The sequence below is a fragment of the Sceloporus undulatus genome, chromosome 4, assembly GCF_019175285.1.
Source record: "Sceloporus undulatus isolate JIND9_A2432 ecotype Alabama chromosome 4, SceUnd_v1.1, whole genome shotgun sequence".
NCBI classification, from domain to species: Eukaryota; Metazoa; Chordata; class Lepidosauria; order Squamata; family Phrynosomatidae; genus Sceloporus; species Sceloporus undulatus.
The window spans coordinates 166,009,304-166,032,831 of record NC_056525.1 but is presented as its reverse complement, the minus strand read 5'-3'; the positions used below and the strand labels follow the sequence as shown (position 1 = coordinate 166,032,831).

The 23,528-nt window shown below is 41.8% G+C and overlaps 1 protein-coding gene and 1 long non-coding RNA gene across 3 annotated transcripts in view; one reads left to right on the top strand and one right to left on the bottom strand.

The window, feature by feature from the left end:
* The window catches only part of EXOC2 (exocyst complex component 2), a 97,932-nt gene extending 88,800 nt beyond the window's left edge, over positions 1-9,132 (bottom strand). Inside the window, exons 1-4 of one of the 2 annotated variants that reach the window (XM_042462642.1) lie at positions 9,002-9,132; positions 4,354-4,512; positions 2,587-2,763; positions 1,357-1,483 (exon numbers count right to left, since the gene is read on the bottom strand). In XM_042462642.1, coding sequence (XP_042318576.1) covers positions 1,357-1,483; positions 2,587-2,763; positions 4,354-4,471 — 422 coding nt within the window. In that variant the 5' untranslated portion in view covers positions 4,472-4,512; positions 9,002-9,132. The remainder of the gene's footprint in view (positions 1-1,356; positions 1,484-2,586; positions 2,764-4,353; positions 4,513-9,001) is intronic. The other variant, XM_042462641.1, reaches the window with a different exon arrangement.
* A 9,800-nt stretch (positions 9,133-18,932) lies between these two features.
* The window catches only part of LOC121928222, a 49,895-nt gene continuing 45,299 nt past the window's right edge, over positions 18,933-23,528 (top strand). The window contains exon 1 of the long non-coding RNA XR_006103463.1: positions 18,933-18,977. This is a non-coding gene — a long non-coding RNA (uncharacterized LOC121928222). The remainder of the gene's footprint in view (positions 18,978-23,528) is intronic.

The window sequence follows — 23,528 nt, the reverse complement described above, 5'->3', positions numbered from 1 at the left end:
GAAAATAATAGGATTTTTAGCTTAGTGGAAAAATCTCTAATTTTTTAATTAAAACTGAAAGAAATGTTCGAAGGAAAACGTATTTTTTATTTTATAGCTTTATAGCTATTGCTGCAGATCCCACACTAAACAAACTCAAATAAAACAGAAACCAGCTATTGCTCTGAACAGCTAAACTTACTTACAGTGGGCCCTCCCCTTAGGTGGGGAATCCGTTCTGCCCCCCCCCCCCCCGCATAAGGGAAAATCCACATATGCTTGCGCCCCATAGGAAACAACGGGATGCGTGCATACGTGCATGTGTCGGCACACATGCACGTGTCAGCACGCCAGCGCCTGCACCACAGGCGCACGCTCCATTGTTTACACTGTTGCGCAGCTTCTGCATAAGGAGGAAGCAGCATATAGTATGCCCACATATGGCACAGGCACACTGTAATTTACTACCTTGTTCTTTTATCTCCCTCAACCATTACAAACTTTCCCATTATACTGAACTTTAAGTGATCATCTGAGCAATAAAATTAAAATAATATACATTTTTATATAAAATATAAAATTAAAATACTGTTGTATATTTTACTATTAAAATCATGAAAACTAAGAAACAAACGACTAAATGCAAGCAACAAGCCCACCAGGTAAAATGATTTGATTACATATTTGGAATGCTAAGGCTGACTTGGGCATGCTTTCTAGAAATTACAAGGTGTTAAAATGTTTTCTGATCTGTGTTTCAGTTTGTTTAACATCAGGGTACATCATAATGATCTCTGGTGGAATGGATACTGGTCGGAGAATGAGGCATGTGGCCATGCACTCCTTCTTTCACCCTCCCTTCTTATGCCTAGTTTGAAATGTCATGGTTTCTTCAAACCAGTTTCCCATTGCAACTATCTGAGAAGCTGGTTTAATATCTGTTTAACAACTAAGATGAAACCCAGATGAGCATCCAACTCTTTTTCAGGTCATAATCCATGGTTTATCAGTCTAAGATCATTAAGTGCAAACTGAACTGGTGTCAGCCAATCCTAGTTTTAAACAAATGTACCCAAACATGATTGTCACCTTCATGCCCTCATTTTTTTGATTCATGCTTAATGAGTTCAGTGTGTGCGCCCCTTGTAACCATTCAGAGAAATATCATTATTCTTTCAGTTCATCTGTTGGATAACCAAACAAGGGCAATTTATCCAGTTAAATCAGGTCAGATTTGGGAATGAAACACTAACATTTCATAGCCAAGTCAAATTTTCTACCCATTCAGCTATACTTGTTTTCTACAAACCTCAAACTTTGAAACCTTCTGGAATTGATACAAGGAAAGCTACTAAGAATGTAGATCGTGGTACTCACTTGTCTATCTCAATACCAAGAGGATTAGCGGGACGTAGAGACAAAGGGGGCATCCCTTTATTCCTGTCAGTGCGCATGTCATAATAGTTCATTTCATCAACCCAGACAGCAGACTGATCCAAGATACCTAGAGAAAACAAAACACATATCCTTGTAACAATAAGCCCTGTCCAGTCTCATGAGGTTCTGTCTTGCTGTGCTAAGTCAAGGAAGCTGTACAAGTATAAAATAGATGCTGAGAAAATTATCTGAGAAGAATAAGACAAATGCAACCTGGTGGTCCTCTCCTTTCTGGCTCATATTGTCATATTCTGGGCTAACAACGGAGCCCAAATAGAAGCAGAACAGTGTAGCTATCAAAGGATTTTATCTGAATTAAAGCACTTTCCCTCACATATTGTTTCTGCTTTCCTGAATCTATAATACAAATGTTAAACCATTACCAAAAATATGCATTAGTCTTTTACATTTCACCCTGAATAAACAACTGAGCAATGTGCATGAGCACCATGAGAAACTTAATATATTTCAAACAATCAATTGGCAGAAAACTGCATTTTCAAAATGTGGCTAATTGGATCTTAGTGGGATGCCTACTAAATGTAATAAAACTTAGCAATATACAGAAGCCTATGGAAAGAGAATAGTATCCGTATAGCTCAATTTAAGAACATTGGGAAATGCTTAGACATTTTGAATTCAAGAGTTTTTCAAGAAGAGAGCCATAAAGCAACAAAAGAATACACATATGCATGATGCCAGGTTCACTCCCAACAATGGAGGACAGACCTAACAGAAAGCAGATGGAAAAAAACCTGACACAACCTAGGTCCGAAACACTGCAGAAATAATCCTGTTTGAGACCGCTTTAACTGCCCTCACTCAATTCTGGGAACTATAGTTTTGTGAGACATTTAGCCTTCTCTGTCAGAAAGCACTGCTTCCACAATACATCTCAATTTCCAGGATTCCCTAGCACTGAACCAGGGCAGTTAAACCAGTCTCAAACGGGAATATTTCTGCAGTATTTTTTTGGACCCTAGAGTGTAACTGCATGTCAAAGTAGACAATAGAAGGCTATATAAAACAATCTCTCTACATAAACGTGGCTTCCTGAATTCATAGAATTTGTTAAATTAAATCACATACAGTACCTAGAACATGTGTTGATAACATTTCAATTTTAAAAAACTATATACAGATATTGTTTTGAAACTGAGGCAAACATACCTATTTTTTCAGGTTTCAAGAGTTTGAAAGAAACAGTTGAGGTCCCTTTGCCTCCTGATCTTGTAGTGACGATAATATCTCCTTTATCATTCTTAGCTTGCCCTACTCGACATACAATTTTGCTGGCAGACATCCATTCAGCAGTCAGAAGACAATTGTGTCCACAGATGGTCAAACCTGAGTTATCATAGGGAAATAGAGAAACAAATTGCTTGATGGTGAATATTCCTTAGTTTATTATCACATCACTCTAGTCTACCAATATGACTCAACTGTTATTTCAAAGAACCACTTCAAAAAGACTGTTTAAAAGACTGCAAACTGGTGGTCTAAATATATAAACATCAGCTACCAATATTATAATACTCAACTTAAGCACAGAATGAAAGTGAGGTTGCATGCACCATCCAAAGTGGTAAAGGACAACAAAGTGCAGTTTAGAGAAAGCCAGTGCACTCCCCACACTACCCCCCCCAAAAAAAACCTATGAGGGTGAATCTACGCTGTAGAAATAATGCAATTTGACACCATTTTAAGTGCTGCAACTCCATCCCACGGAATGCTGGGATTTATAATTTTATAAGGTCTTTAGCCTTCTCTCCTAAAGAGTGCTGGTGTCTCACAAGACTACAGATCCCAGGATTCTGTAGGATGGAGCCATAGCAGTTAAAGTGGTGTCAAACTGCATTATTTCTACAGTGCAGAAGTACCCAAAGTCAGACATCTCTTCAGGAAAACAGAGATCCTGAAGGATGGGTTTATCATCCCCTAACGGAGAATTTTCACAGTGTCCCCAGTAATCTATTATCCCAATTGTATTTTATTAAAGTAGAAAATCAGGAAAAGAGGCTGTTCCTTCCAATTATCACCCCCTCTTTTTAAAAATCAGTCTGGCTTTAAGAGTGGAGCATACAAAACTGTGTTGTCATCTTGTTCTAATGCATGTGTTGGATTACTCCAGAGATCCTTATATGTAACAAGCTGCACATGACACAGGAGCTTCCACATATATGGAACAGGTTATTATATCGTGGTTACTGAGGACCTCAAAGGACAGCAAGTTAGGTGGGGGCAAATACATTCAGAAAAGTCTGAAAAATGCTGGCATTCTAAGCCAGCTGTAAATGTAATAAAAAGGCCCTCATTTTAGAATTAGCCATTTGTAGCAGGTAACCCTAAAAATTAACTACAGATCTATAAGCACACAAAAAGCAGAAATCTGCTTAGTGAACTCAACAAGCCCACACTTTGAAAATCCAATGGATAAAAGAAGGCATTCACAGATTGTCTCCCCCTCTCTGATGCATCTTCAAAGAAGTGTCTCATGCCAAGCATGTATCAGCGATTTGGGCCAAAAACACTATGCTGTGCAGACAAATTCTCTATAAGACACTTAGTGGATATTACATCTTGACTCTTGGTCAGACTCAGATTTATAACAGAATAGCATGAATGGTGTTACACTTAAACAGCCATTCGTGTTACCTCTCATGAAACAAGTTCCTTGTTTCTTATTCCTGACAAGCCTAAATACTCATTGTGCTACCTTTTAAATGGTTAAATTATTTACAGTATTATCTAAATATTGTCCTAGCCTCCACAAAGTTCTGTGTCACTGCTTGAACTTTATGAAGGGAAAAAAGCTTTACAGTATATTGTATATTAAATATTTTCATAGTACAACAGAATTATCAAAAACATTTCTGAGTAATCTCTGCTGGATACAGACCACCCCCACCACAATTTAAAACAGCTTTCTTGACTTACCTATCAGATCCGTTGGGCCCATTCCCAAGTTTTCTCCTCGAATTGTGACCTTTGTCCACGAAATGCCTTCATTGGGAGATATGCCCGTCACAAGAGGGGGCTTGCGTGTGTGAGCCATAATTGTTTCTTCTTTGATGAAAGATTCAGATATTCTGTAGGCTGAATTAGTAAAACCATATGACATGTAAAAGATCTGTACAGCAGCAAGTGCAAAAAAGAAACGGAAAAGCACTTGTAAATGCTTCTGAAATAATGTTATTAGTATGGCCAATATAACTTGCTAAAATATACTTCTAAAGTACAGGAAGATCTTAAACATCACAAAGGTGAAATTGTTGATTTTTCTTACTTAGATTTAGATTAAATGTGTGGGAGTGTACAAGAGCATTGCATAACTAACACTATCTTTCTTAACTACCAAGTAGTTGGCCTGGTGTCTTGATTCCTGTTACACCATTCTCATATTTTTCAGTCCACAGCCCTTGTAGGATTTAGTAATTAATAAAGATCTATTTATTTTAGCATCACCAAATCCAATGGAGCAACTTTTAGGAGAACATGACTGTCAGGGACATTTGGTTTGCTGTCAGCTGGGTTGGAAAAAAGCATTCAGATGACAAGAAAGAACAACACTGCCCTTCCAGGGTTTTTAGAAGATAAGGGCAAAGTGAACGCAAATTTGTCATCTGAAATGGCAACACACAGGAAACCAAAAGGGAGCCATTGAATTCTTCCAGCCCATCTTGAGCCACCCAGACCATTACATGGAAGCAAACCAACAGGATCCTTGAAGGGTGGAGTGCAATGAGGAACTGGGATTTGCTGACAGGTTTAACACCATTTCAGCCAGTCTCCATTAATTATAACTTTTTGGGTTCACTGGTATCTCTAGGCCTGACAAACAGGAAGCCTCTGGCCAGCCAGCCATAGGTCCCAGCCGTGACACATACATTTGTTGTTAACTGCCCTCCAGCTGTCCCCGACTCATAGCAACCCTGTGGATGAGACATCTCCAGGACCCCCTGTGCTCCACTGTTCTACTTAGGCCCTGTAAATTCATATCTGTGGCCTCCCTGATTTGAGTCTATCCATCTGGCATGTAGTCTTCCTCTTTCTGCTGCCTTATCTCTCCTAGCATTATTGCCTTTTCGAGTGAGTGGTCCCTTCTCGCAATGTGGCCAAAGTAAGATCACCTTGACTTCCAGAGAGGTCAAGCTTGATCTATTCCAGGTCTGCACAACATATGGCCCGGGGGCCGCATGTGGCCCACCAAAGGATTTTGGGTGGCGCACAAGGATGCGGAAGAATTTCAAGGCTCGTTCACGGCTCAGCCTTCTCCTGAAGGGAAGGCCAGGAAGTGGAGGAGGAGGATGGGCAAAAGCTTGCCGAACAAGGCTCCTCTACCATCTGGCTTTCTCCTGAGGAGGATGGGTAGCAGAGGAGGAGGAAGAGGAGGAGGACGAGGACAGGCAAATACTTGCCCTACAAGGCTCCTCTGCAGCTTGGCTTTCTCCTGAGAAGGCCAGGTGGAGGGTGGGGATGGGTGAACATTCGCAATGCTCCTCTGCAGCTCACCTTTCTGTTGAGGAAAGGGCCAGGTGGAGGAGGAGGAGGGGGAGGAGGGCATTAATATTGATTATTAATAATAAATAAATAAATATTTAATTAAAACCTATCTGCGGCCCAAAGAAGTTAACCTATTTTAATTTTGCCCCCTTCCTACTGCCAAGTTGTGCAGGTCTGATCTATTCTATGACCCATTCGTTCATTTTTTGGGCTGTCCATGGTATCCTCCCTACTCTTTTCCAGCACCTCATCTCAAATGAGTTGGTTTTCTTTCTATCCACTTTCTTCACCATACAGCTCTCACATCTGTACATATATAGAGAGAGATCTTGCAGCACCTTTGAGACTAAACTAAAAGAAAGAAGTTGAGCATGAGCTTTCCCAGACTTCAGTCTACTTCCTCAGATGCATCTGAGCAGAAATAGATGCATCTGAATGCATCTGAGGAAGTAGACTGAAATCTATGAAAGCTCATGCTGCCAACTTCTCTTTCAGTTAGTCTCAAAGATGCTGCAAGATCTCTACATACTGATTCCACAGACTAACATGGCTATATCTCTGATCTGTACAGATTATTATTATTATCAACATTTATTTATACAGTGCTGTAGGATTTGCACAGCACTTTACATAGCAGAAATAAAAATGAAGTAAGAATAAAAACCTGCCAAACGGGCATACAGTCTAAAATATCAATATTACAAAATAAAAACATGACTAAACATAATACAGTGTGTGTGTGTGTGTGTGTGTGTGTGTGTGGGAGACAGCATGGCCTAGTGGTTTGAGTGTTCAACTACGATTCTGGAGACCAGGCTTCAATTCCAGCTCAACGAAGTAAACCCACTGGGTGACCTTGGGCAAGTCACAATCTCTCAGCCTCAGGTGAAGGCAAAGGCAAAGGCAAAGTTCCCCTGAACAAATGTTGCTAAGAAAAACCCCATGATAGGTTTGCGTTAGGGTCACCATAAGTCAGAAATGACATGAAGGCACACAACAACACACACGAGTCAGCATGTTGCAGTGTTTTGAGGGTTGGACTCTAAGATTCTGGAGACCAGGGTTCGAATGGAAACCCACTGGGTGACCCTGGGCGAGTCACACTCTCTCAGCCTCCGGTGAAGGCAATGGCAAACATCCTCTGGAGACACTCCCTTGGCCTGTCCTTGGGTCAGTCACACTCTCTCAGACTCTGGTGAAGGCAATGGCAAACGCCCTCTGGAGACACTCCCTTGGCCATGTCCTTAGGCCAGTCGCACTCTCTCAGCCTCAGAAGAAAGCAATGGCAACCTCCCTCTGGAGACACTCCCTTGGTCTGTCCTTGGGTCAGTCACACTCTCTCAGCCTCAGAGGAAAGCAATGGCAACCTCCCTCTGGAGACACTCCCTTCACCATGCCCTTGGGCCAGTCACACTCTCTCAGCCTCAAAGGAAAGCAATGGCAACCTCCCTCTGGAGACATTCCCTTCGCCATGTCCTTGGGCCAGTTACACTCTCTCAGCCTCATAAGAAAGCAATGGCAACCTCCTTCTGGAGACACTCCCTTGGCCATGCCCTTGGGCCAGTCACCACTCCTCAGCCTCAAAGGGATAGCAATGGCACCTCCTCTGGAGACATCCTTCGCCATGTCCTTGGCCATTACATCTCTCAGCTATAAGAAAGCAATGGCAACTCCTCTGGAGACACTCCCTTGGCCATGCCCTTGGGCCAGTCACACTCTCTCAGCCTCAAAGGAAAGCAATGGCAACCTCCCTCTGGAGACATCCCTTCGCATGCCCTTGGGCCAGTTTCACTCTTCAGCCTCAGGGGAAAGCAATGGCAACTCCCTTGGGACACTCCTTCACCATGCCCTTGGGCAGTCACACTCTCTCAGCCTCATAGGAAAGAAGGAACCTCCCTCTGGAGACACTCCTTGCATGCCCTTGGGGCCAGTCACACTCTCTAGCCTCATGGAAAGCAATGGCAACCTCCCTCTGGAGACACTCCTTGGCCATGCCCTTGGGCCGTTACACTCTCTCAGCCTCATAGGAAACAATGGCAACTCCCTCTGGAGACACTGCCTTCCCGCCTTGGGCCAGTCAAACTCTCTCAGCTCATAGGAAAAGCAATGGCAACCTCCCTCTGGGAGCACTCCTTGGCCATGCCCTTGGGACAGTCACTCTCTCTCAGCCTCATAAGAAAACAATGGCAACCTCCTCTGGAGACACTCCTTGGCCATGTTGGGCCAGTCAACTTTCAGCCTCATAAAAGCAATGGAACCTCCCTTGGAGACACTCCCTTGGCCTGCCCTTGGGCCAGTCAACTCTTCAGCCTCATAGAGAAAGCAATGGCAACCTCCCTCTGGAGAACTCCTTGGCATGCCTTGGGCCAGTCACACTCTCTCAGCATCATAAGAAAGCAATGGCAACTCCCTCTGGAGACACTCCCTTGGCCATGCCTTGGGCCAGTCACACTCTCTCAGCCTCCAGAGGAAACAATGGGAACACTCTCTGGAGACATCCCTGGCCATGCCCTTGGGCCAGTCACACTCTCTCTCAGCCTCATAGGAAAGCAATGCAACCTCCCTCTGGAGACACTCACTTCCTGGCCATGCCTTGGCCAGTTCACACTCTTCAGCCTCAGGAAAGCAATGGCAACTCCCTCTGGAGACACTCCCTTGGCATGCCCTTGGGCCAGTCACACTCTTCAGCCTCATAAGAGCAATGGCAACCATCCCTAGGACACTCCCTTGGCCATGCCCTTGGGCCAGTCACTCTCTCTCAGCCTCATAAGAAAGCAATGGCAACCTCCCTCTGGAGACACTCCCTTGGCCATGCCCTTGGGCCAGTCACACTCTCTCAGCCTCATAAGAAAGCAATGGCAACCTCCCTCTGGAGACACTCCCTTGGCCATGCCCTTGGGCCAGTCACACTCTCTCAGCCTCAGGGGAAAGCAATGGCAAAAAACCCCTCTGAACAAATCTTGCCAGGGAAACCCATTTATAGGTTGGCCTTAGGGTGGGCACAAGTCAGAAAGGACCTGAAGGCACACACATCAACAACTACACCGAAGACAATATGATGGCCCACCCCTGGTTTACTTACTGAGATGGAGGAGGAGGAGGAGGAGGAGGAGGAGGGGGGGCGGGACTTAGGCGTGTCTATCAAAGGAGCCCTCTTCCGCTTCCGCGATGATGACTCCTCTCTGCCTCCCAAACAATCCCAATGGAGCCCTGGAGGGAGCCACGGCCAGCAAAGCGGCGCGCGGAGAGCACGTGACTAGAGAGTGACGTAAGAAGAGGCGAAGGAACACTCTGACAGGCTCAGCTGACTGGGCAAGCACTGAGGCAAATCCTGATTGGCTGATCCCGAGCTGTCACTCAGGCAGCCAGAGCCAATGAGAGGAGAGGAAGCAACCAGGCGCTATGAAATGGAATTCTGGGAACTGTAGTTTTTTTATTTTGAGACATTGAGCCTTCTCTGTCACAGAGTGGTGCCACAATAAACTACGATTCCCAGGATTCCCTAGTATCACTGAGCTTTGAGGGTAGTTTAAAGCAGTCTCAGACTTTGATTGTTTTCTGCAGGAGTTGTAGCATGAGCTTTTTGTAGACTTTGAAGCTGCATCTACACTGTGGGGTTAATACAGTTTGATGTTGCATCTACACTGGAGAAATAACCTGGTTTAACTTGTTGTCTGGCTCATGGCTATGGAATTCTGGGAGTTGGAGTTTGTTGTGGGCCCAGAGCTCCTGGGCCCCACAACAAACTCCAACTCCCAGAATTCCATAGGGCTTCAAAGGTGATAACCAACACCTTGTACTGCGCCTGGAAACCAATAGCCAGTGAAGTGATTTTAAGAATGGTTGTAATATGGTCACTCCTAGTTTTTCTGGTGACCAGCCTGGCTGCCATGTTTTGTCCTAGTTGGAGTTTCTGGACTAGGCGCAAGGGTAGCCCCATGTAGAGCACATTGCAGAAGTCAAGTCGTGAAGTTACTAGCGGGTGTACTGGGTTTGCATAAGTCACATCCACTGGGTCACCATGGATTGAAATCAACTGAAGGGCGGTTTCCAACAGCAAGCAGATGAGCACAGGTTGTTTTAAGCATCCTTCTGAAGCAGCCTTTGGCCTCTCAATAGGACCAAAATCCATAGTTTTCACACCAGTTTTGAAGTCTGTGTGTTGCAGTTTGTATATATAGTATTCCTATTCGTATTGTATTTAAACCATTAGTTTGGTTTTCTCTCATGGATAGGTTCTTAGGAAGTTACTTCCAGCTACCAATAAATGAACTATCAAGAGCTACTTCAAAACTGAAGGCTGAACAAAACAAAATTTACTTGGCTATGAAGCTGTAAGACACAAAGAAATAATGCTGGGCAGTATTCACCTCCCCCCCCCCCCATTTTATACATATGGTAACAGAAAGAAGCAACAAGGATTGCAACTGTTCTGAAATGTCTTCACGAGCTGCCAGTCCCAAACTAAGCAGATCCTATAAGGTTTTAAATGGCTCAGGATTCAGGTGTTTGAAGGACTGCCTGATGCAGGACTATCTTTAAGATCTGATAAAGCTTAGGTGCCACAATCAACTACAGTTCCCAGGCTTCTCTAGCACTGAACCAGGGCAGTTAAAGCAGTCTCAAACTGGATTATTTCTGCAGTGTGTTTTGGACCAAAGTATGGCTGGAGAGATGCTGAGTCCTATAGTTTGTGAAAAGTGTTACTCTATCTTGAAAAATCTACTGCCTCACAGGTTGTTATAGTCCAATTATATGGCTCCTTTATACAGTTACTAATAAAAGTACTCAATGTGACATGGGTAGGAATAGCCCTTAATTTGTAGAGTCTTAGGAAGCAAAGTCTCTCATCTAGTACTTGAAGATAATACTTCAGGATTTAGATGCATTAGAATAATTTTTTTTAAAAACCATCATGTACACATCCACACAGTCCTTTCAGTAATCATGACGAGTTTAAGATGTTTAGGTTTCATCATCCTGGAGCAATTGATCAGAATAGAACTGATTTCTGATTATTATTGATCAGAATGGATGGATCTGATTTCTGTTGTTGTTATTGTTGTTGTTATTAGTCAAGGTGACAAAAATGCATCCCCCCACCAGGATGTTTTTGTGCCTCTCAATATCTCGAGAATCCCAGAGTTACTTTTTTGTGATTACAAATAAGGTTTTAAGGCCTCCGTGGATTGTTTAACAAAAGCAAATACCCATGTTTGAGAGCCAGAAGTGGATTTGAAGCTGCTGGATTTCTGTTTTATTTTTCTTTAATTTACATGGCTCCTAAAGGCTCCTAGGCCTAAAAGGGTCCCTGATCAGCAGTAGTTGTCCATCTCTGGCTGAAAACCAATTGCTACCCCCAGCTAAAGTATACCCATTGAATCAAGAGAACTTATCTAACTTTTGATTTACCAATTTCCTATTTGTTTAAAGGGGCTACTTTAATTGATAATATCAATAGGATGGCTGCTCCCTTGCTCTCAGTAGGAGACACACTGCACACCATTGATATAGACCCCATTCAAAGGGTTTATACCTTGAGGTGGAATTGAACTGAAGTCAAACTGATGCTGTTATCAGATGATCAAGCAGTCTTTTTGGGGAGAAAAAAAAATGTTCCAGTGCTCAGACATTTGCAGCCTCCTAATTAATTTTGGGTTTGGACTGTGAGTGGCAGAATTCACCCGCAGATTTCATCAAAATGGGTCACTGTAATAGATTATGGATAAGCTAGGAGGAGAAGTAATAGTCGCAATGTCAAACTAAAAGTCCAAAACAGATGGATGCTGAGAAAAAGCAATAGTGATGTAAATAAATGTATTGAAAATGCATTTCCCCCATTTTTTCCTGCCAGTTCCCCTTCTGTTTTAGCCTATAATGCCAAGGCATTCAGGTGATGCCCATGAAATTAAGACTGTACTAGACAGTGATATTAGGAAATATTGTAGCATGCTTTATTGGATTTCAGAAACTGGCACACACTACCTCTTTCCATTACAGTATGGATACATGTAATAAAAATGCTGAGCCTTCCAAATTCTAATATTTTTATCCAACAATTTCCATGCTTATTGCAGAGCACTATAACAAAATCCTCACTGGAATGGTGAGCATGAAATAAAGACTCAGAAGTATTATATGTGGGTCAGTCTTTTTGTTGTTTTTTTATTTCCTTTCCTAAAAAAAATTGGACCAGTGTCCACTAATATGATAGGCATTTTTAAAAGCTCCAAAGCTTAGCCACCAAATGCTTTAAATGTTGCAACCCTTTCCCTCTCCCAATTAATACTGTCAAATAATCAATTTTTTACTTAATGGTTTTAAGAAATTCTAATACAAAAAATTAATTGCACCCAAGAATTATTGTGGTGTGGTAGTTAAAATGTTGGACCAAGACTCTGGAAGACCAGGTTGTGAATCCCTGCTCAGCAATGGAAACACACTGAGTGACCTTGGGCAAGTTAGGCGGGATACAGACCACCCAAAAGAGTGGTCTGCCACCGCCCTAGTTTGCTGCGCGAGGGAGCTGCAGTGGAAAAACCGTGCCGCTCCCTCGCGCAGCAAAAAGAAGCCACAAAAAGTGGCTTCTTTTTCCGGCGCCATTGTGACACCGCAAGGCGCCAATGGCACACTTGCAGCATCACAAGGGCACCGAGACATGTGGACACTAGGTGTCTGTCACGTCAAAATGTGTATAGGGCGCTGCCATTGTATAGGGCGCCACCATTTTTACACCCTCGTTACGTGCAAGGGGCAAGGTGCATCAGGAAGCGCTGCCCCTCGCGGGTAACGATGGCGCCCGTCTAAACAGCGCCAAAGAGTGGCAATGGCAAATTTTCTCTGAATAAATCGTACCTCGGAGAGGGCCCCATAAATTGGAGTTGACTCAAAGGTACATACCATGAACAACAAATAACACCAAATGATTGAATCTTCATAATTATAGTGAGGAGAAAACAAAAGTTCTATGTAATTTCTATGTTGTGTTGAGTCCAATTGTTAACTCCAACTAGAGCAGACTTACAAAACAAATGGGGTTTGATCAACACTGATATAAGTTTCATTGATTCAGACAATCAATTCTAAATTGGGACTGTCAAAAGTCCATTGTCTGAATAAACAATGTCTTAGAAACTTTACAGTCTTACGTTTAACCCCTATGCACAAAAAACTGAGTGAGTTGTAGGGTATTTTGTAACCCTAATAAAAATTGCATTGTATTGACCAAATTGAGGCTGTCATAGTTCAGACACATCATGAGAAGGGAGGACTCATTGGAAAAGACAATTATGCTGGGAAAGCTGGGGGGAAGTAGGAAGAGAGGAAGGCCACACACTAGATGGATGGACATTATTAAGGAGGTCATGGGCATGGGGTTATGGGAATTAAGCAGAGCAGTGGAGGATAGGGGATCTTGGAGATGTCTCATCCATTGGGTCGCCATGAGTCGAGATCGACTCAAGGGCAGTTAACAACAAAATTGAGAGTTAACATAAAAGTTTCTATTAAGACTGATTTGGGTTAGAATTAGGAGCAGAATTTCATGTACACTTCTTGCATTGGATTCCAAACAGGATTCCAATGTATCACCACCTACTAATAACCAGAGTAATTCTTTGCTAATTCACTTTCCCAATATATCACATAACCTGGGACAAAAATGTCCTCCTATGATCAAAAAGAGTTGATTTGTTGGGCCCTTTTTTGGTTTTGAGGGTTTTGTTTGGGACTTTTTATGACAAGAAAAATCAGGAGCCAAAAGCTGGGGTTTTCAGCTCTGGTTTCCAGCATGGCTGGTGACAAAAGTCACATATAGTGCCAGCCCTGTAAATCTAATTCTGTGTGATTTCTGGGACAAAATGTAACTCTGAAAATTAAAATAGTTTGTCCTACTACAAAAAACAAAACAAAACAAAAACCGTCTTCTCTTTCATGTGGCCACTCTAGGATATTTGAAAGACTTCGTTTTCTCCCAATTGAGCCAGCCTGAATTTTAAGATCTTCAGAAGATTCCCTTCTCTCAAGCCTACCATCACTGGATGCATGCTTGGAGGAAGATGCAAGAGAAGGCTTTTTCTGTGGCAGCTCCCAGGTTTCGGGATTCCCTACCAAGGAAGGCTAAGGTGGCTCCTCCTTTGTTGCCCTTTCACTAGCAAGAAAATATATTTATTTATTCAGACATATCATTGGTATTTACTTGTGGGGAGGGGTTGGCAGAGGTTTGTTTGTTGACTAAAATGGTTTTAACTGTTTATTTCTTTTTTATTCCTACATTTTAAATAAATTTGCTAATATGTTTGTATTTTATTATTGTTGACCTGCAAAACTCCATTTTGTCTCAAAAGGCAAAATACAGTTCCCTCATCCATGTGGGCACTGGCTATGTTGGCTGGGAGATTATGGTTATTGCAGTCTAAAATAGTAACTTTCCCAGCCTAGTGAAGTAGAGTCATAAATTGTCAATTGTGGACATGTCTCTCTTACCATGTGGACAGACATAATGCTTAGGATATCGCTAAGGTAGACGGACATAATGTTTGGGAGATCTATGTCATGGACCAGGTAATCAGTGGGACCAAGGACTTTATCACACCTTGTCTTGCCACAATCACATTATTTGAAAAGAATCGATGCATACCAGTTTGGGGGCTTTTATCATTTCAGATGTCTTCAATAGTGTGACTAGGGTTTTTTGTGCCACCGATGGTCCCATTTACTTGCTTCTGCATTCCGTCACTCTAATTTACATTACAACAGTGGTGACTGGAGAATGAACAAGAGCCATTTTATGACTGTCCAGCACAGGTTATGAGACTTTGGCAACTGGAAACATTTACCTGCTTCTGCATTCTGTGCCTTCCTGCCCTATGCTCTATTGTTGTTGCTGTGTATCTTCAAGTTGTTTCCAACTTATGGCGAACCTATCATAGGGTTTTCTTGGCATATTTCTTCAGAGGGGTTTGCTGTTGCCATTGTCTGAGGCTGTGAAAGTATGACTTACCCAAGGTCACCCAGTGGGTTTTCATGGCTGAGTCAGGATTCAAACCTAGTGTCCTAGTCCATACTCAAACCATTACACAACACTATCCCTATGCCCTACCCTGCATGCCTTTGGGGGATTATTTTTATTTGTAGTGCAGTTGTGGAGTTATAGGAATACAATTTAGTTTTTAAAGAGCAGAAAAGGAAAAAAAAAGTTTTAAAAAACTTTTAAAAAACCACAAAAACAGGCTACTTGGGAATATTGAGAGAGGGGGAGAGGGGGAAAAAAGGAAAATGACACCATGTGACTTCCCAATATTGGGACTACTGTAGGAGCAACACATTGAACCAGTGGAATAATGGGGTTGCAGTGCAATTGGCTGCTTATTGATGGGTTTTCTCATCATTGAAAAGATGCCTGCTAACAGTTCTTCAGAGGTACATCAGCAATGGGTTGGGGGCGATGTCATGTGATAGGTACTGCCAAGGGCACTATTCTTTTACTAATATTGCAGTTTAAAAACCACACGTGATAAAGTCTTAAGCAGAACATGACAGGTGCTGTTGGTATAGCTTCTTCCTCATGGGTCTGCACTCAGGATAATAGACATGAATTATAATATTTAGAGATCCTTCCTCCCAAACAGAGGTGGTTGATGACTTCCATGTCAGTTGACCACTGAACCCAATCTTGGTTTTAGTCAGAACTCTGAAGGAATGCTGGTTCTGACCTATAAAGCCCTAAACAGCTTAGGTCTACACTATCTGAAAGCCCATATCTCCCTATCTGAGCTTGCCTGGGCTCACCTACCCACCAGGACTCAGATGATGAACACACAGGAGAGAGCTTTTATGGTGGCTGCTCCTAGACTTTGAAACTCCCTCCTTCCTGAAGGAAGTTTAATCTGCCCTCTTTCTGCTTTCTTTTTGCCAGGCCTTCAGCCTTGAAATGAGCAGGATAAGGGCATATACAATTAGGTGTGATGTTTATAGTATGCAATATGTATTTTAAATATTTTGATTGTTTTGTTTTGATGATAAAATCTTCAAAGTCATGTTTTAATTGAATGTATAGTTTAATGCTTTTTTATCTTTTATACTCTCCTTTTTGAGACTTTCTGTTTTAATTCACATCTTAAAATACTTTGAGTCTCATTTGGGAGAAAAGTGGGATATAAATCAAATAAATACATTTAAAGTTCAGACAATGCTCCAGAACAGATTCACTGCCTACTGACAATGGAGGCCATCAGCTACCAATTGCTCTCAAATCAAATTTCTAAAAGTCTCTGAGTGGTAGTTCTTAATCCTTCTGGAAGACTTTAGAGACACAGATTTGCTACAGCCTACATCACTTATCCTATGAATATAAAGCTCATTCCTGCAAGCTAGCCAGGAAGGACTAGGAATGAATAAGCTAAACAATACTGGAATTCCAAGTCATATTAAGAGTACATGCATGTTTGTTTAAGTAATGAAAGGAGACTTGTTATTTTGATATTGGTCATGAATGCTACATTTTGTGGGGTTTTTTTAAAAAAAATGCTCAAATAGCTCTAAGATACTTAAAATGAAAAGGTAAGCATGTACAGTATATAGTAAAAGGTAGTTTTAGTTTAATGAAACAATGAAAGTTTCATTTGTCTTATCTTCTCATAACCAACATTCATGTAAAGCAAATATAAGTGAATAATGTTTATGCGAATTTTCAGGGTTTTTCCTACAGTGTCTCTTTTAAATGTTTACTGAGAAGTAAGTAAGTTAAATGAGGCGTACACCTTAGTAACTCAAGCACTCTAACATTTGTACTCTGCTTGACTACCCCAATAACAGTTTAATTGAACTAGCAATATAACATCCATATAATTATAAAATACAGTAAATACAGACGGTTGGTACTTCAAACCCAAATCCAGTTTTCAAGTAGTGACTAAAAAGGATTGCAATAAGGAAAGGATAGAGTAAAGTTCAAAATATGGATCAGAGATGGTACAATATAATATCCTATTCTGTTACCCTTCTTCCATCAATGTCGTCAACATAGTAACTATTATTATTACATTTTTATCTTTCCTTTCAAGGCAGCCTATGTGTTTTTGCTAATCCTTCCCCACTTTATTCTTACATTAACTGGTTAAGATAGGTCAGGCTAAGAGAGAGTGGCTGGGCTAAAGTCACCCAGTGTGTTTTCTGGCTCAATAGGCATTTGAAACTGGATCTCCCAAACCCCAATTTCAACAGTATAACCCAGGGATAGGCAACAAGTGATGTTGGACTGCAATTCCCATCAGCCCCAACCAAAACAGTAATGATGAGGGATGATGGGAGTTCCAAATATTGCCCATTTGTGCCCTAATCTTTCCACTCTACTGGCTGTCAGACCTAAACAACTCAGTTAACAATAGAATGTGTATAGTGATTTTGACTGTTGCAAATGTACAGCTCAAATACTTGAGCTATCTTAAAGGAATTACCGTATATATGTTTGTCAGCATCTTAATTACTGCTTTAAATAGAAAAGTCCATCATATATATATATACACAGAGAGAGAGAGAGAGAGAGTCTATCTTGACAGAGTCAAACTAAAATAATCACAGCACTCAGCGATGCCATTAAGATTTCTGAGTCACAAGGGATTAGCAGACTGGACTTGAAGCAGATGCTGGAAAGGCACTTTGGTCAAGGAGTTCAGCACATATTTCAGACTGGGCCGCAGCTGTGAGGGATTGCTGCCACTAACGGTGGAATCAAACTCAGGAGAAACTCCGGGCACAGTTCCGGCATCCGAAATAAATTAAAGTAAACAGTGTTGCTCTCTCTCTCATCCACCCTGTTAGCAGCCTCTCAGCCAAGCTGGAGACCACACACACCCGGACCACACAGCACCAGTTGAACTCACTCGCACGCAACCTCAAGAGAGGCTGTCACTCAGCTGAGTTCCTGGGATGAGGGGAAGGGGGCCGGGTGGGAAAGTGTGTGTGTATTTAAGAAAGCTGCTTGTCGGCTTTGCCTCCTATCATTACAGCTGCTGGCTCCAGTGCTGTGGGGTTTGGAGTTGGAGGGAATTTAGGGATCCCTGATCCATACTGGGGGGAAAGCACAGGCCAAAAATAATTATGGATTTTTGTCACTCTGATTTACATTACCACAGTGGTGACTGGAGAATGAACAAGAGCTATTTTATGACTGTCCAGCACAGGTTATGAGACTTTAGCAACTGGAAACATTACTGTTTTGGACTCAAGTTCCCACCAGAATCTCTCAACCAGCTTACTAGCTGGCCTGGGAGTTGCAGTCCAAGGCCTAAATCCCATTGCTAGTCAACCAAAGTGCACACATTGATTCCATGGGATGTATATAAAGGCTGACTTACTAATTTCCCATTGATTTAATGGATGTGTTCCACTTGAGGCAAAGGTCCGGGTTTAGCCTCCTCCCCTTTAACTTTTCCAAGGTCTGTGAGAATTTATACCTATTTTAATGGGCATGGATCGTTCCCTCTCAAAGATGCTAAAAATAGCCAGGAGAGACACTGGAACACATAGAAAGGGTCATGGAGGTCTCTCATGCATAGAGTGACTGTACGTCAAAGCCAAATTGATAGCAAAATAGCTACAGCAAAGCAAAAAGGCTGAGCTATGAACTGGGAAGTGTCTGATTCAAAGTTTACTTCTAGGAAACTCTTGCTAAGTGGCTATATGCAATGACAGCCTAAGACATTTTGCTGGATGAGTCAGGGCAGAAAATGATATTGTCTTCCAAGAGAGGGAGAGAAAATCCTCAGCATCACTTTCCATTCCTGGCAGTAAAAATGCAATAATTACCAAAAAAAGGAAAAGCAGCCTAACAATTTGCTGTACTTTCATGACATTGAGAGTATCTTGCTTGGTACAGGTACCTCACCCTGCCTAGTGGTAGAGATAGGGCTGCTGATATGGAGATCACATCAACTTTGTAGAATGGGAATAATTACTAAACAGATCTATGGAAAGTGTTTTTAATGTTCTAAAGCTCTCTGCTGACTTCAGGTATACAGTTAAGCATCAGTTAAGTCTCAAATCAACATGCCTGCAAGGTAAGATGAGAACACAGATTTGCTGTACAACAGTGGTGAGAATCATGTGGCCTTCCAAACACTGTTGAATGTAACCCCCCAAAGCCTTAATCCAGCATAAGTCAGTGGGGAGGAATGCTCAGAGTTGTAGCTCAATAACCTTGGGAGGATTGCATGATTCTCAGTATGTATAGTATGAAACAGCTGCATTTGTGAAGGATATTAGAGGGGTTCAGGTAATCACAAATACAGATATTTCAAAAATGATGCCCCCACCCTAACTGGGTCCAGCATTACTTTCATATGCATAGTCAGCACATGGGGGGGAAAAGACTGTGCTTGTGCAGGGGCTGCCCTGCATTTATTTATTTATAGTCCATTTCTCACCCAAAATGCACTCGATGTTGCAAAGAATATATATATATATGATTTAACACTACCATAAAAACAGTAAAGGTAACAAAGCAATAATGAAGGATATAGCCAGCTCTCAAACAGACACCCTTGAACCACACACCAGCTTACATGCTATAGTATTCTGGAAGATCTGAATAAAAAGATTGTTGATTATCTATGGAAGGACAAGAGAGGAAATGCTAACCACACTTTCCTTGGCTGGGAGTTCCAGAGTCTTGAAGCAGCCACTAAGAAGGCCTTCTTTCCCATGCCACCAGATGTGTACCAGTTGTGGTGATAGTTCAGGGAGGCAGTAGACCTCTCTGCCAGAGAATTAAAAATATCCCAGGATTCAGTAAGAACCAGATGGAACCATGGCAGTAAACACAGAATCATAGTGTGATAATTGTATAGTGTGAAGGGACCCCGAGAGGTGATTATCCTTCAGAGTTGTTAAATGTCAGATAGACTCTTTTGTAAGAATATAGTCTTTCAAATTGTTTGATCCCAAGTCATACACATGCATATGTGAAAAATGGCATTCTGGGAGTTGTAGTCCTTAAATGCAACTTCTCCAAGCTCAGCCGTATTGGTACTCACATTCAATCCCTTCTCACACAATGAATGCATGAACAGATGGAGGGTGTGGCTGCCAGAACTATCAGTGGTCGGATGGCCATGCAACTCTGTGGCTCTCCTTATACATTACTAGCCCTCAGCCTCAAAGTTTAAAAGTCTCATCATGTGAAGTACTATGCTGTGCATAAATCAGTATGTATAAACAATGATGGCTAGTGGTTTCCCTTTCAGTGGGATAGTGGCTTCGCTTTAGGTTTTGATGTGAACTCCAAAAGAGTAAACTCTAAAAGAGTCAGGAACGGACTGTACTTTGGAAATAAGCTATTTTAGTATAAAACCCAGCTCTAATTCACCACCCACCAACATAGAAGCCACCAACTGCCCCCGTGTGTAAACAAATTTTCAAGAGCAAGATTTGGAGACCGTGTTTATATTACACATTTATCAGGCATGCTGTTTCTTGTAACAATGGCATCCCGCAATGGCTGTAAATGTGAAACTGTGACTTTTTATGAAGTTTTTTTTACTGTCATTTTGATGCTGTTTTGTTGATATTGCTAGAGACAGTGTACTAAAGCAGCACTATCTTGTGTAACCTGAGCCAATGTATGTATACAGACTTTGAAGGAAAATAGGATAGCAGTCTTGCACAAGCATTTCTCTATCCATGCACAAATATAGTTTAAGGTATTTGCTTTTGCTCGCACACCAACATTTGCCCACATCACATATTTTGATTAAAAGCTAAATGAGGATGATGAAAGCAAATGATTCTTTAGCAATGTAAAACCATTTGCTTGAGATGGATGTTGTTTATATTTTTAAAGAAAACCATTTGTTTTTATTGTGATTAAAATCAGTTTCAGTTGCCTTTCTGTAAATCAACCCATCCTGTTACATACAAAAGGAAAGATCATATTAAATGCGATATTAAAGACATATCCCAGTGAAAATATACACAACCTTTAGTAGAGCTCAGAAAGCAGGATGGTCATAGATAGGAACATTAAAATTGGCTTATCAAACCATGGGAAAAAAGGACTAATTTCCAGGGAGCTGCTTCTTGGAAGCTCAAAGTGACAAGGCGATTCTGAACAAATCAGTTGGGTGGTTTTCTCATAGTGAAATATTTTGGCTATTTTTAATTTAAAAAATTGATAAATATGTTACGTCTAGCTACATATCACAAGCCCCCAGAGATATGCCACCCCAAAATTAGTCACTCATCAAAAGAATCACTGTTTTTAATAATCAGCTTTTTTTTTAACACTGGGTTTTATACAGTGATTTAAGAGCTTTTTAAAAAAAATGTGTGTGTGTGTGAGAGAGAGATTTTATTTACTGCAAGGACCTGTCTAGCCCTGTTTTTTCTGATTAATGCCATTTCAGTATCACTCTTTCTGCAAATACAGGCTGGCATGAATTTGTAAAAGGAACAGTCATTGTGATGAAATGCTTTTTACACCCCTGATCTGGTCACCTAGGGAATTGGCTGTAGTTTGGAGGAGGAGAAGTAGGATTCTTCTTCATGGTCTCTGTGTATCACACAAATGTGAGTTTTTATGCCTGTGCAGAGACATCATTTGGAACTTTCTAGAGTTCAGTAGCTTGGTGGGAAACTCACCCCTTCCATGTTCTGTGCATCTCCCAGCCTGCCAAGTTACTGTCCCATCAGTTTCTCTCCATTTGTTGGCAGAATGATATAGTTCAATTCTCTTCTCGGCTGAGTAGTTTCCTCCTTTCTTTTTGCTTCTTTTGCTTCCGCTTCATGATTTTAAAAGTCTGTTCTGTCTCTTTTCTTTCACTCTTCATCATTCTCTCATATACCTATATATATCTTTACTACAGAATCTTCTACCTTTCCCTCCCTCCCCTTTGCTCATTCCTATGGCTTCTAACTCGCTTTTCAAGTGTCTCATGCGATCGAAAGTTCTCACTCTGATGCACATTCTCAGTGTTTGTTCTGTTCTGCTTAGAAGGAGGCCATATTGTGGAGAACAGCTCCATTTTTAGGGGCTTTACTTCACAAGCCCCCCAAAAACAGGTTTCCCATTTAAAAATTAATGTTGGAAAAAGTCTTTTCAAGTAATCTCTCAGACTGCTTCCTACCAGGCTTTAAATTTGATGTTTCAAAGCTACACAAGATGAAGATGCATCAGTACCTTGACTGACCAGTCTACTGCTTTGGTACTGATGGTTCTGCCTACTTCAGTGGCATCACTTGGTACAACAGCCCCATCAGCTTCCACAGTTCCATCAGGAGGGGAAGCAACTTTGGCACCAGGACTTAAGGATGGCAAGTTAACTCATCCTAAATCCAGTCACAAAAGACCAGCTTCCCCAGAACATTCAGTATTGATGAAGCAGAGCACTGCAGGAGGGAAGAAGTGGTCTGAACATTAAAAACTTAGATGGATAGCACTAGTTGCTCCACTAGTGATATCTGCAGTTCCTACTGTATCAACAGTTGCTGATCTATCCACAGCATCATCAGTACCAACAGATACTCAAAGGTCTCTTTCAGTCTGAGAAGAAGAGCTTTCTACACCTGAGTTTCTGGGTACAATATCCCTTTGCCACTTTGAGATCATATACACTATGTTATAAACTGCTTTGCAAACCTATTTAAAAGTGGATAATTCACACTTGCGTTGGGGTTTTCCAACCCAAATTGGGGTGGTCCCGGTGCATATCCCCCTTCAGCCGGATTTTTTGGAAATAGTGATTTTAGCGGTTCCTTTGAAAAGAACTGGTCTTTTTCCACCAGCTGCAAATGGAAACTTGCTGTCAATTCAATTTGGCACCGAGGAAAGGAGGGGTTAATGTGGTACATCCCTTCTGCCTTTAACTCCAGTATGGTCGTCTGCTTCTACTGCTGCATCAACCATTCATACAACTCCAATATCCAGCATTGTACCATGTACCTCTGCCTCCACCAGTACCTCACCACTTCATGTGCTTCCTCCACCAATTTCTACAGATGCCTCCACTGTTATTGCTTATACTGTACTATTGTTGCCTTGGTTCCTCTCCAGTGTCAAAAACCAACCTCTCCAGAAACTAGTATGATTCTTCTGACTTTCCCTTACCAGATTCTCCATTTCTGCTGACATATTGCCTTCTTGGGGTGCAGAGTACAAGACACTGGTGTTGCCACCTCAGGACATCAAGATGTTCTCTGACATTGTCTTCAGGATGGCCAATTTTTTTGGTGTAGACATCATGCCTTCTCCAGTCCTGATTGCAGATCTGGTCTTCCAAATGGTAGACTCCCAGGCACCCACTACAGCCACTGTTCCACTCTTGCCTGCATTACAAGACTTTATAAAGCAGTCCGGGTTAAAGGCTGCATTTGTTCTTCCTAGTTTCTGGAGACTGGAGCATCTGTATAAAATACAACAAGAGGATGCTGTGTTTATTTTTAACCACCCGGCTCCAAACTCTATAGCTGTGGAGGTCTTGCAGTCCAGAAGTGGGACAAAAACACATTCCACTCCAGACAACAAATTGGGCAACAGGTTGGATGTTTCCAGCAGGTACTTTTACACTTCTTTGGCCTTGGCAATTCGTGTGGGAATTATGCAAGCGTTGGTTGCC